Source organism: Leptidea sinapis, chromosome Z (genome assembly GCF_905404315.1).
Source record: "Leptidea sinapis chromosome Z, ilLepSina1.1, whole genome shotgun sequence".
Lineage (NCBI taxonomy): Eukaryota > Metazoa > Arthropoda > Insecta > Lepidoptera > Pieridae > Leptidea > Leptidea sinapis.
The window spans coordinates 2,462,658-2,477,935 of NC_066312.1; the positions used below are offsets into that span (position 1 = coordinate 2,462,658).

Below are 15,278 nucleotides of genomic sequence, written 5' to 3' on the forward strand. Positions count from 1 at the left end.
GTAGTGTATTAGTTTGTTTGTTATTTAGCCATAACTGACGCACTACTACGCACGCGACAATACATAAGTACATTATAAGAACTCCTGAACGACCGTGAATAGTATGTCTTACATGTAAAAGTCAGTTTCTATACTCACCAACGCAACTATACAGCTCTTGAGCCCCGTTCAGAAGACAGCCATCATCTCTGGTGATGCCGTCCGTTTCATTGATACAGAAACATCCCTCGTCGTTGTCCAAGAACCACTCATTAGCTGCGAACCGAGCCACCGGGATGCCGTCATACTCCGTGTCGTACTGATATCTCAACTCCACAGACCTACAAGACAGGCCATCATCAGCTGTGTGTTCTTACCGAAATCTGTGAACGTGACATAAGACCGCAATTCGGACTTCGCGTTTGTCATTATTGCCTCTTCGTTGGTTACAACTGCAGAATGCCAGCTTAAATAATTTATAAATGAAATAGAGCAGAATAGCGGAATTTATTAAAATCTTTATTAAATTTGCCAATAATATTTCGCATTGCATACATGAATACACGGAATATGGACATTTTTATTATAAATATAACATTAAGTTACTTGAGATGCTTCTTCAGAGTCATTTCATTGAACCGATAATAATTTAATTTTGTAATTATTAAATAAAATGAAATAAAATTTGTCAATGCTTAGAGTAAGTTCATTTTGGGAAACTTGTGAACTCCTAAACTAATGAACGGATTTATTTATAGGGTTACTTCATGGAGTGCAGTTAAGACTTGACATCTATGTCTCAAGGTGACGAGCGCAGTGGTAGTGACGCTCAGAATTTTTGGGTTTTTCAATAATCTTAAGCGGCACTGCATTGTAATGGGCAGGGCGTATCAATTACCAGGTGAACGTCCTGCTCGACTCATTCATTATTTTTATAAAAAAAAGTCCAACTTGAGATATAAGATAGTTTTTACTTCGATTTTTCGACTAAATTTTTTTCATTGTTTTGTACTTACACGTAAGCAAGCGTTAGCAAGCGACTAACATCATTTCTAGTTTGTGTTATGAGGCGCTAATTATATTATTCATAATAATTGTAAGTTAAGCAGAAAACAGAACTCAGCGACAGCACTATACCATTTTTAAAAATGATAATGATTTAAAAATGAAAAGAATGATGAACACATTTGAAGTCTTATTTTCATTGTATATTTTTGTTCTTTAAGATTTGATTAAAAATTGCGAGCAACAATATTATATTACGTCGAAGCCATCTCACGTTAAAACAATGCACTGATTGTATAACAAGTCAATAAATATTATCATATAAATTGAGGGTACATCAACATTTAAACTTTAACCAATCGGTCGGTCGGTTAGGTTCATGTTCAATCTAATCGGAATATTTGCAGTCGGTTGTTCTAGATGGCGATTTAATTAAGTAATAAATACATTCACAATATTTTAATTTAATTTCACTAATAAGCAACTAATTATGTATTGTTTTATTTTGATTATAAAAACCGTATATAGTATATGCGTATATTATTTTTTTTGCAATGTGTAATATGGTCTAAGCTCAGGTTTCACATACTCTGGTAGAACACGCTAACAATATTTTTTACCCAAGTTAGTATATATACAAATCGTAGTGATATTATGTTTGAGGAGTGCGTTGGTGCACAGTTGGTAGTACGGTGTAATATAACATAACCATGCTGCTTATAACAAATGTTAGTAATTTTAACAGTACACCCTAAGTGAGTAAGTTATATAATATTATATACATACATACACACGGCACCTCAGGAAAATATTGAATTAGTTCAAGCCATTGTTGTAGTCAGCGTTACTCCCTTATTTTGCTTTTTTTTTGTGAAGGATTTAGGTATAGTTATTGGTGGTAACGTCTATATTTTTTTAACTTGAACTTAAGCGCTTTGAACAACCACGAGCAATAAGGTATAATATTCGCGTCACATTGAGCCCATTATTAATTTATTTTATATAAATTAGATATAAAGCAAATTCTCACTTAAATACTTTTTAGCTTTAATTGTTTTTAAGATGGTCTTACGATGAAGAGAAGTCTTACGGAGTAGACGAGTTCTGGCTTTTGTATTGGAGATGTTGCCACATTGGTTAATTGATTTTTTGGACAAAAATAGGTGATTTTTTATTCAAAATAGGGTTCCAAATCACTTACTGAAAGTCAAAAACTACTACCAATTCGGAAATGTATGCCTCAGACCTGAGAAGAACGAGCGCTAGAAACTCAGCGGGCATTCTTTTTATGGAATAGGAGGACAAACGAGCGTACGGGTCACCTGGCGTTAAGTGATCACCGACGCCCATTCTCTTTTAATGCAATTGCGATATAATGAAATTATATAGTCACTCTATTTCAAATTACGTTTATGTGGTATTTACCACATTTACATTTTTTAAGATCTTGTTTTAAAATACATAGCCCCACAAAAGACTTACTAATTCGATTTAGCTGAGTATTAGGCATAATAAGTGTTTTTTCCTGGTGTTAAACACAATTATGATAGTTACTAAAAAATTAACTTAAGTGCCTATGTACATTTATAATATTATCAAGAATATAGTGAGAGGCGATACATAAAATGGTTATTTCTTTCAACTTGTTCTCAATGATTCTTTAGGATCTAGGTTATTAATAACGCAAATTATTTGTTATAAAATTTGGACATCCGTTTTTATTACACTAAAATAGTATCATTATTTAAAAAGTACTAAATGCTTTATGTGTACAATAAAAATCTTTTTATAGTGTTGCTTTGCACCTACATCCAAACTTCAAGATATTCGCATTAAAAAGGTTCCTGCAGGTTTTTCAAATGCTTACCTACAAATATCAAGGTTAAGAGCATATATAGAGTTATCTCTGTCGACAAAAGGAGGGAAAATCGCTGCGTCCGAACCGTTGATCATGTTACAAATGCCTTTGCTGACTTCGGCGGTTTCGGTGTTATTTTTCATTGAGTTATCATTATCCGGCTGCACCCAATAGTCGACGTAAGATGACCCGTTGTAAGCTGCTATAATGCCCAATTTTGTGTGATCTGCTATACCTCGATACACCTCGTAAGTCTCGGTTGGCTTGTCTTGTTTCTGTTTAAAATAAAGTCAGTGTTATAATTATTTTGATAGTATTTTTCAAATGCAATTAGGCAGTGCCTACCTCGTTATTAGCCTAAATAAATACAGCACTAGTGTTAAAGTTTATTTAGTTAAATTATATAATAATGGACTGCACCCACTCATTAATTTTTTATTATTATATCATTAACGCTACATACTAACCCCCTTATTCATAATAGTCTGCTAAATTAAAGCATTGCTAATTCTCACTCTGTCTTCTTCTACTGACCTAAGTCAGAATGAGAAAAAACACTCCTAAGCGGCTGTTTAAAGTTAGCGGATAAGGGGTTAAATACCTAAGGTAAACAATCTTTTCATATTCCAAAGCTCAACTACGACTATTTAGATCACAGTACCTACCGTACAAGAAAATCAATGCACGCCCCTGCATAAACATATTTTTTTTACATAATATACGATACATTTTTATTTATTATATAATTAGGACTACTAACAGATATAAAATACTGAATATATAAATTATTAGAACCAGCACTGTTAGTCTCCGAGCGATTTTATATTCAGAAATAAATAAATATTTGTTCTAGAATTTCTGAGATTTCGACCTGTTTAGGGTTGAAATAAGGGATGAAAGTAAAAAAAGGAACGTTAAAAAGTATTTAACAGGAGAACTTTAAGAAAAACGAAAAAATTTTCACATGGGAAACTTTATGTGGCGAGCAAAGGATGGAAAAGAAAAATATTGTATTTTATAAAAATGTATTAAAATAAACAATTTATAATTAGCCGCAGCAGTTTTTATTTGTATTATTTGCAAAGTATTCTAAAAAATAAAATTTGCTGCCCAATTGAATTGGTATTGGTAATTGTACCAATTCCACTTACCCCGCGGACGAAGTCACGGGTAAAAGCTAGTAAGTAACATTTATAAGTATAGATTATTCCATTTTAAAGTATGTCGTTCCATATGACTTAGTAAGGAATATCCTCACTGCATATAGATCACAGTAAATTTACGTTTGTGTTATTACTATTACCAGAGCTTACGACCTTACGAGCCACCTGAGAGTCAGCGAGGACAGCCTCCGTGCGATCTTGCAGCCACAAAGGAATTACAAGATTGTTGCTGGACTTGCGGTAGTAAGTATATTGCAATGGTTTCAGCTACTTGCGAAATACATAGAATTATATACATAAAAGACGTGCTCAACCAAAATTATTACTATCTATAATATATATAGAAGTATAAAGTACCTATATGTATAAGAAAGGTTTTTTTTCTTAGTTATTAAAAGGTATGTAACATACATAAATTTAAGATGGTAAATTTTATGAGTGCGAGACAAAGTCGGGCACCGAGTGTGATTAAAAATATTATAATCAACCACCAAATGAAAAACAAAAATTTATATTATATTTATCATAATTGATTAGACTTAGTACACACTACCACAGAGTAGGCATGGATACTTTCTGATACCTACCGTACACATTTTCTTAAATCAAGCTGCATTATAAGTTTTTGTTAGTAAATTCATGTAAATTAATATCGACACAAACTTAACCGAGATATTTTTAAACACATAAACGGCCCTAGTGCGCGGTATGTGTTTAATATCTTGATTTATCTTATAACTTTAAACGAGCAATTCTTGTATATATATATAATCTGAATCTCGGAAATGGGATTTTAATGAAATTTAGTACACAGATAGTTTTTAATAAAAAATAAAATGGTAGGTTTCAATTTTAAAAATATAGTTTACAAAAAAGAGTTAAAAGTTAGAATACAAAGGTAAATTTCGCCGGTATATACAAGACTATAATAACTCAGATGGGACATTGGGTGATCCGGAAAGCAGAAGAACCCGGTTAGAATCCAGATGTCCTATTAGTTTTATTTATTTTTTCAAGTTTTGTACATTCTTAAAAGCGTCTTTAAAGCGATGCAATAAGCGTGTTGCAAAGTAAGTTATTATACTAAAAGACACACTTACATAATCAAGAAGAGTAAATGTCAGCGAGCCATCTTCCTCTTCCCTCAAGTTCTTCACATCGGCGCCAATAGTCTTGATCTGTCCACAGGCAATCGTAGCCACTAAACCGGGATTCTTACAAATAGGAATTCCATCAAAAAGCAAGTCACCGATTCTGACATTCAAGAAGGGGCCATTGTGTTCACCGAATATTCCATTTAGAGCTAAGCTCAACCCGAACATAAGACCGGGAAATACCTTCTCTGCCATTTGGAGAATACCCTGAAAAACAAAATAAACTCATTTTCGTTGAATTTATTGTTGATAAAATTTAAATGCATTTTTTTTCTTCATATTGAATATGCAAATTCGTCAACTTAGAAGTCGTTCATCTCAATATTATTGTACAGCACTTTGTGAACAATAAGTGGCTAGATTATGGGTACCACAACGGCGCCTATTTCTGCCGTGAAGCAGTAATGTGTAAACATTACTGTGTCGGTCTGAAGGGTGTCGTAGCTATTGAAATTACTGGGCATATGAGACTTAACATCTTATCTATAAAATTCTCGTGTCACAATGTTAGTTACCTTACTCCTCCGAAACGGCTTTTTACCAAACTTTTTTTACTGATTTTTACCAAATTTTATATGCATATTCAGTAGGTCTGAGAATCGGCTACTATCTATTATTCATCCCCTAAATGTTAAGTACAGCAAGGAAGTCCACCCCAAAATTTTTTTTTTAATTTTTTGACAATATTTTTATTTTTATTTTATTATGATTCAGCATTGAAAAATACATACAATTTTAAATTTTCGTCCTTCTACGATCTACAACTATTATTGTATCATGATTTTTATATTACTCTGTTCCATCCATCAAACCGATATAGGGTTGAAAGATGGCAATCGAATACAATAACAGCAATAACAAATCGAAGACCTACCAAATATATAGTACTACGATATATTTGGTAGGTCTGAGAAGCGGTTGTATCAAAATTTTAATAATTGATTTTTTTAATATGTTATATGGCAATACGACGTTTGCTGGGTCAGCTAGTATTATATATATATAAATTTAATATATATATATATATATATTAAATCTATATTATGTTATAAAAATATATTATATCTATATTTATATACTATATACAATGAGTATTTAAGTTAACCAAAATGCTAACTCTAAACTAAGTACTAACTAACTTAATTCACAGCCTTCTAAGGCAGTCTTTACAAGGAAATCGTGGGAAAAACTCTGGTAATCTGTTCCCTCAAAGAAAAACAACTTATTCCTATTTATAAAATTGTATTGATTTATACGAGACATGAAAACTAAATATTTTCATTCCAGCCAGTAGAAGCCAGTATATTTTGCATAATAAACACATATTAAAAATAAAAGTGAATAGTTAGGTGCTTATCAATAAATTTTCAAAGATTTGATGCCCGGCTGAACCAATTTTGATGAAATTATCAGATTAGACTGGCGTCTACCATTTCGAACTTTTTATTGCACTATTAGATCAATTTAAATATTGGGTGTACATAAACTAACTTATTATAGTAAATAGGTTTATCTGTTATAAGTCCTACACCCCTGGTGTCCCCTACACCCGCCCTATAAGTAATTTCACTAGCTTCGGCGCCCTTCAGGCCGAAACACAATAATGTTTACACATTACTGCATCACGGCAGAAATAGTACCATAATCTAGCCGGCATCCAGTGCAAAGGAGCCTCCCACTGATAAATTATATAGTTTAATACTATAGTATATTCACATATTATTATCGTTGTGTTAATTACTACAGTATAATATCACTAGTATCACAAAGAAGGGATAAATTCTTACACATAAATCATTATCAGATTACGTGCAACCTGCAGTTTAATATATGTAACTGTAATTATTAAGAGTTATCTGAAAATATTAAATGTTCATGAATTTTAAATGGAAAAAACTATTGCGATCACACTACGAACTCAACTTTTGAAAGTACGTGATAAATTTGTGATAAACTCAATTATCCGACAGAGAGCCATGTCATTGGAATAAACTTTGGAACAGTAAGTAATTCGGATGAGTTAAATTTGTTTCTATTCAAAATGTGTAGGCTTATTGAGAAATTAAACCCGTTAAAGCGATCATTTTTATAACAATAAACGAGTGTGCTTTAGACCACCGACGGAAGTAAAACCAAATATTAATTAATAAATTTGTTCAAGAACGAAATGAAATAGCAAAGTTAAAAAAAAACACCGTTCGCGTAACGATCTGCATTCACCAGCTAACCACCAGCACCCCAAAGTCAAGCGTGCGTATAGAAATTTTACTTCAACAAACAGACGGAGACTTTGTTTTAAAATATCTAGAATGTATAACTGATAATTACAAGTATCTCGACCAATTTTCATGACGCACTAATTTAGTTTTGCCTTTGCGTAACATTATGTTTTAAGTAGATTAACTATTGAGTGGTATTTATATATATTTTAATTTACTCTTAACTGTAAATAACACTCGACGTTTGCAGTTTTACCACTAATGTGTAAACATTACTGTGTTTCGGTCTGAAAGGTGCTAGTGAAATTACTGGGCAAATGAGACTTAACATCTTATGTCTCAAGGTAACGAGCGTAATTGTAGTGCCGCTCAGAATTTTTGGGTTTTTCAAGAATCCTGAACAGCATTGCATTGTAATAGGCAGGGCGTATCAATTATCATCAGCTGAACGTCCTGCACGTCTCGTAGTTACCTTATTTTCATAAAAAAAAATAAGTATAGACATATCTCCTCTATAGAGGATATACTTTACTATAAGTAAGTACAATTCATAATCTCAAAGTCGATCAACCACCTTTTAAAATAAAAAATTATTAAAAATACCACTCTCGGATTCAATAATCAATTTATCACAAGTTACTTAATAATAATCATTTATCCACGTGACATATTTTTATTTTCGCAATGTAGATAAGTGCATATTACAAAACAGAGATAAGATTGAAGGGATCAGCATTGATAATGGTTGATAAATGAAACTGAATGATATTAATTAAGACTGGGTTATAGTCATAAAACCCACTTCAACGCTGGCCAAATGAAATTAAACTTAAATAGTTTTATCTTAGAGATGGAGTTGGGATACAATTAAACACTAAATAATATTATGTACCTTAAGGGTGATGAAGGTTGTGGCGGTGTGTTTGAGAGTCGAGCGTTTGAATTAAAAGTCGAATAGTACAGAATAATTATCACAAACGACATTTTGTCACTTTATATTAGGTTCAAGTCGTTTCAAGAGTGCTTTCGCACTACGTTCGATCCAAATTCGATCCGTACCCGTGAAAATACGGCCTGGTGCAGTCGTATAACTATTTCTATCGATCTATAGTTGACGGAAAGAAATCGGATGACGGAAGCCGGATCTAGTTGTTAATTGTTCTACGACTACTTCGGACCGTGTTTTCACGGGTACGGATCGGATTCGGATCAGACGAAGTGCGAAAGCGCTCTAAGGTTCAAGCGATATTCATAATGCACATTCACTCGCGGTTTTGAATCCGAGTCCTAGACAATCAAATATTGCTCCCCAGATGGTAGTATATTTTATAGATGTAAAGGGTAGGAATTAATCAAAACGAAATGGACCCTGAACGAAAAAACATAAAGTCTTTTTCATAAGAGGGGGCAAAAAGCTCACGTGATGGCGAGTGAAAAACCAACAGCCCATGCATATCCGCAACAACATGGCACGTGACGTTGTTCTGTTAGATGGGTCAGTTGATGTGGCTGACTCTCTCAATCTTATCAATCAGTGGGTCTCAGTAACCGAGGTACAAAAACCCAACAAGCGATCTGTCGTCTCAACGATGTCTTGTCGCTGGTCCATGCATCAACTCATGAACGGGTGCTGCTTGTGGTTCAAAATTAACTTGTGATAGTTAATCATTGTATTTGTTGGATGCAATTACTAATTATGACAGAAATAACTTTCATCATGTTCACGGAGCATCCTTACACAAAAAATGAATTCAAGCTCTAAAGGTTGATGCATCGAATATACTTTATTCGTTTATTCTGTATTAATTTTTATGAATTTATTTATATTTTTTTAAACACGATTCATATATTGGATGCAGCACCTTACTAACATATTTGTTTTGTATATTACATATTGTAAAATACTCTATTTTATTGAATATAGTGGCCGTTATGTGTCTTGTATGTAACTATTGGTGTATTGCCTCGAAATTCTAGCCTGCACGTACAGGGCACTTACTGATAAGTTCATGTTCATAATCAAGATATCATTGAAAGAGATCTAGATTGTTCACTTTGCCATAAATATTATTGTAGGCACCAAATTTTTCGATGAAACACGAACATGCCTAACTTGCCATGCCTTTTGTATACCGGTCTTCATTTATATATTAACAGCTGAATGGGTGTGAAAATGTTGTTCTTATTGAAACAGCTATCACTATTCTTTACTAGACAGTCTCTTTTTGTATTTGTGCTGGGATTTCATCCATGGTTTTAGTTATCCGCACTTCGTAGAGATCAGTGCGGTTTGGTCATAGTTTTCAGAATTTGAAGCATCAGCATAAGTAAGCATATTTTATGTTGGTGAATTTGATTGAATAATAAATATAAATGGTAACGCCTTCTTCATATTAACAGCAATGTGCTGCAAACCAATATTGATCATTTTCTATTATTACATTATTGCAAATAATTATCTCAATTTTTGTATTAAATTACCATATTTTAGCATTCTTCTGATGAATGTCATTTAAGAGTTAAATTATTACAAATGTGTTACTTATTCGATATATTTTGAACAACACAATACTCAGTTACCTACCGTTGAACTTTAAAATGATACAATCTGGTCATGTCCCTTCAAAAATACTTTCTATGGAAAACTATGAAATAAAAAATTTCAAATTGGTGGTTGCAAAACGTTTAGAATGAATTTTAAAAGTACGTTACAATTTCCGCCTTTTGACATACTGACGAAAAAAATTTACTAATTTAATAGTATTACATACCTAGCTTATTTGTTAAGAATACTGAAAATATGTAATGTTCACCGCTGGCCCAGCTAATACATAACTCTTAATTAAAATATAAGTTAATTAATTAATACACAGAACGAATATCAATTAAACACAAATTTTAATGAACTTAATAAAATCGCTGAACGAACTTTTCAATTACAAATATGCAATATGTATTGTATTGTATGTTGGAAAATTAAAGGGCTCGAAATCACATGTCTCGCCAGTCGCCACATTGAAACACAAAGCCCGAAGGCTTAATAGATCGCAGTCGAAACATCAAAGCGTTCCGTTCAAATTAATCAAAAAGTGATATAGATATTTAGTATAGTTAACATTGATTTTGTGCCGTTTAATTAACATTTGGTAAGCCTATAGCATTGATAGTTTGTCTGTCCTGCGGTTAATAGGATATCAGTTGCACAATTAGTATTGTCATGTCTGTAGCTGAATGGTTTCCAATTGTGTTCCATTATGTAACCAATACTAAGCAGAACTGTTGTCTGATTTGTAATAACACAAATTTCGTAAAGCCTTGATTATAACAATATTAATTTTATTGATAGTGCTGTGATTTTTAGTCGGTCTTCGAACTATTATTTAATATAATACAACATGATATAAGATAAAATATATAATATTGGAAGTAAATTAATATAATATTATACCAGAGAGCAGATAATTGTTTTATTCATCGAGGGGTAAAATGGGTATGGTATTGTGTATGACTAAAATAAGAAATAACAATAATTATGTTTTTATATTGTTTTTTTTTTTAAATTAGCACGATCAACCACTAAGATCACAATGTAAACCAAAAAATGTTAAAATAATTATTATTACGTACCAATAATAACTATTAAATTAAAAATGACAATTATGATGTATTAATTGAGTTTACTAAACACAGCGACACAACAGCGAAGGGTAGCTGACTGTATCTTTCTCGCTCTGTCATTACGAGCCTTTCACATAGAGCGTGACGGATCAGCCGTCCCTACTATCTACGATAAATGTGGATGCGGTGCGATAAAAGAAGTTTCCACTTTCATTATTCAATAGATTTGCCAATAAAAAAAAAGTAATCTTGATTTCTGTAGTGGGGATTAACTTTTGTTATGAAAACGGTAAAATGATTTCAGCATATTTTCAGCTAGTTATTATTATGACTACATGTCGGCTTATTGAATGCAGACATAACAATTATTTTATTACTATTATTGAAACAAGGATTACAAACAGATTTATGTAATCTTAACGTGTTGAGAGGGTAGAGGAACATGTAGATATTTTTTGATTTCCTACCAATAGATTAATTATCATTTTATTCATCATTCATGTTGTCTGTAAATTTAATATGCAAATATGTAAATTTAAAATACTCTACAAGAAATTCATTCGTATGTGTATCGTTTAAATGTTTTCCTTTTTTTTAGTCAATTACAGGTTCATAATATATCGTAATAAAATAAAATAAAATAAAGATAAAGAATATCGTGGTTTTCGTGGTTCCTTTGTTTTTTCAAAAAGCTACTTGTGAAATAATATCCATGAAGAATGTTTTGTTGCTAGCACTTTAAAAACTCCAATTTATAAAGCCAGATAGATACAAGTCGCTCTTATTTTTTATTATATTGCATATTTCATCATCATTTGTTTGTATAATTCTTCAGAAAATTTAACTATTATTAAATTATAAAACTATGTTTCACTATCCTCACTACATAATATATTAACCTTTCTGACCAAACCTAACGTAATCTTAGCTAACAGAACGGGGGGCTATCAATTATACATTTCGGCAACTGTCTCGTACATTCTAACTATAGGATTTACAATATACAAGCGTAGAGAGAAACAATGTCTGCGAGGGAGAAGAACTAAAGGAGATATAGCCAGATAAGGTAAGTGGATCTGTTGAACATAGCCGTCCGTTGAAAAGTCTTTAACAGTCAAATGTATTCCATCTAATGAATATTGTGCAATAAAATAAAGATTTTCATTGTCAATCTAGTTTCCATCTTATGTAAAAACTTTTTTAAAGTCCCATCTGGTTGCCCTCGTCGTAGTTCCACTCATTATAGGGACTTATTATGGTTGGATGCATCTACAATCAATCGACGTTCTCGTTTCTAATGACGATCGAAAAAAATTACCACAGATTTTCCAGAGCTCAGAGAAGTAATGTAAAGGACTGAACAATAATTGTAAATTTTCATAAGATAGATACTACTAAGATGTTTAAAATAGTTATTTCAATTATAATTTAAGTCAGCTACGCTTGGCATTAGCTCTAATATTATAATAGTTATTTATGCAACAGCTGTTGTGGGGGTATAAGGGGTATTAAAACACAAATGTGGGTTTATATAATAGTATCATATTATGAGTGTTATAACATCTAATTATCAACAGTAGCATGCAAGACAGTTTTTTTGTTGTTTTTCTAACTGTTTTAGAATCTTTAATAGAGGAAGCATGGGTGTAGATAAATCCCCTTATTCATAATACTCTGCTAACTTAAAGCATTGCTAATTCGCACTCTGTCTTCTTCTATTGACCTAAGTCAGAATGAGAAAAAACACTCGTTAGCGGCTGTTTAAAGTTAGCGGACCATTATGAATAAGGGGGAAAGAATATTAAACTTTAAAAATGGCCACGCATTCTGGCAGGCTGTCAGGTTATCTATAAGCAAGTATATTGTTAGTTTAAGATTTTAGCCTTCCGACCTATTAAATAATTGCACTGGCAATGCGGCTTATTTGACAATCTTGTGATAAAAGTCTTTCTGAATAAGAAAGCATTTTTTTAATTATACTTATTGGGTATTTATTTTCTAAGGCATTTATTTTCTCAAAATTGTTTCCTTTAGAATTCTTTTTGATGTCATTTCTAATTAACTAGACACTACTAACGCTTCGGACACAAATGGCGCTCTGAGAGAGAAGAAGCGGCGCAAGAAACTCTCCCAGCATTTTCTTTGCGCTCTTTTTAATCAAATATAGAATATTGTATTGTCATTGCTATTGCTATAAAATAATCATAATCTAGTCCCTGTCGAATCACTTAGATATTCCACTGTGGAGTTGCACGATTTACGACTGAGCTATTTCTTAATAAAACTTAAATATATACATATATATATACTTACATGGTATGGTATATTGACGACAGTCACAATGTCATCTTCAGTGTAAGGGTATGATGCCTCTGCGTCGAATTCAAAAGTCTCCCTGATGTTATACTTAATCAAGTCTTCCTCCTCGTCAAAGCCTTCGACTATCCTCCGATTTTGTAACCTTAAGAAACGATTTATGGGTTAATAAGTATAATATAAATCAATATGCAGAACACTAAAGTGCCAATGGATAGGACATATGTTAAGAGAAAAACAAGATTAATGGACAAAAATAATAACCGACTGGTATCCAAGAGATGGTAGTAGAAGAAAAGGGCGACAAACTAAACGCTGGGGATGAAGTAAAAGTGTAGCTGGGCCTAAATGGATCCGAACAGCGACAGACAGAGAGGCGTGGAAATCTTTAGAGGAGGCCTTTGTCGAAACACAAGCTGTTTAACCTAACATATAATTTAGATTTAAGTTTATATTTAGTTAAGTATCATTTGTAATATTTGTGAACAGCAATAAAGGCTTATTTTATTTTATAAGTAAAAGCATAATGAATATAGATTCTATGTTAGTGAATAAATCAAGGCGTAAAGTATAATAAGATATTATTATATGAGTAGGTAGGATTATATGATATATTGAAATACTTATTACATTTTTCCTACATAGTAATTTTTATGCTTGTGTAAAGTAACCAACTTGAGACTATTTTTAAGTTAATAACTTTAAAATATTATTTTTTAATGTGAAACTTTTATTACATCGTCTCAAACTTTTTCGTCTGTGTGTTGCATGTCGCGTGACGGTCGGGCGGCGTTTCATAAAACCACACAATCCTTTTTCTTCTTGTTGTTGTTGTTTTTTGAAGTTATAGTTCTTTAGGCGCGTTATGAAAAAATTATGAGAGTGAAATTTTTAGATGCACGCGCATCACTGTAACACAAAGGACCAGGTTGAAGTTGGTTCCTAAAATTTTCTGACATTTGCGTCATTCGTTATTAATTTTTGGTTTCTTCGTCCATTATTAGGACAGGCAAAGGGCTCAAGCCCATGCAGCCGTATTTATTAGGTAGCTAATAATTAATTTTCCAAGGCATCTTTGCAAGATTTTTACAAAATAGTTCCTTCTAAAAAGGCCAAAGAAGTATAACTTGTTGCGTGCACACATAAGTTACACACACACTTTTTTTTAAATATATTCGTGATGGTATGTCAGTAAAAGGATTATTATGCACATTTATGAAATGTCGACTAGAACTAGGTGGCTAGGACAATTAAATAAAACCATTTTTATTTGATTTGATATAAGCGCTTATAACAACTACCGGTTATAACTTGTGGTCGTTTTCAAAGTTTTCACGTTGGCTTTATCAAATGAAATGTACTGCATGCGATGTAATGCCACTCAAACAACTCAACTCTCCACTCAAACAATGTGCTTTTGAGCCTTTGACGGCTTAATTCCTAATACTTTAAGGCGGGGTTTACACTGTCCGAGCTTACATGCTACAAGTTTATTCAAATAACAACTCTGACTATACCCGTGACGTGTGAACACGTGATCCACGTACAACGGCGTAACGCAGATAATAAATAAACAAAATAATAATAATATTGACACATCTATTATCTTGCCCCAAACTAGGCAATCTTTCATCATATAAATGATTACATCTACCGGGATTCGAACCCGGGACCTCTAGCTTAGTAGTAAGGGTCACTAATCATTCGGCTATATGGTTCGTCAAATGACCACGTCACCACAGAAAAATTAGAACGACCTAAGAAGCAGACACCTATTTGGCAGTCACACCTGTTAGAGGCATACTACTTTCTGTATTTTTGGTGGAACTTTCTCGATCAGTTCCTTCAATTGTTCGATGTGAGAGACTCTGAAACAGTTTTTAATGATTGTTAACCATATAATGGCCTGATGAGAAAGCTCATGGTCGCTCAGATGATGATAAAGAAAAAAAAACTAGATAAAGTC

The 15,278-nt window shown here is 32.5% G+C and overlaps 1 protein-coding gene across 2 annotated transcripts in view; it reads right to left on the reverse strand.

The window, feature by feature from the left end:
* LOC126978395 (sensory neuron membrane protein 2-like) overlaps positions 1 to 15,278 on the reverse strand; it is a 56,681-nt gene that overhangs the window by 36,499 nt on the left and 4,904 nt on the right. For both annotated transcript variants that reach the window (XM_050827165.1, XM_050827166.1), the window contains exons 3-6: positions 13,310 to 13,457; positions 5,106 to 5,366; positions 2,852 to 3,117; positions 139 to 320 (exon numbers count right to left, since the gene is read on the reverse strand). In XM_050827165.1, the coding sequence (XP_050683122.1) occupies positions 139 to 320; positions 2,852 to 3,117; positions 5,106 to 5,366; positions 13,310 to 13,457 (857 nt within the window). The remainder of the gene's footprint in view (positions 1 to 138; positions 321 to 2,851; positions 3,118 to 5,105; positions 5,367 to 13,309; positions 13,458 to 15,278) is intronic.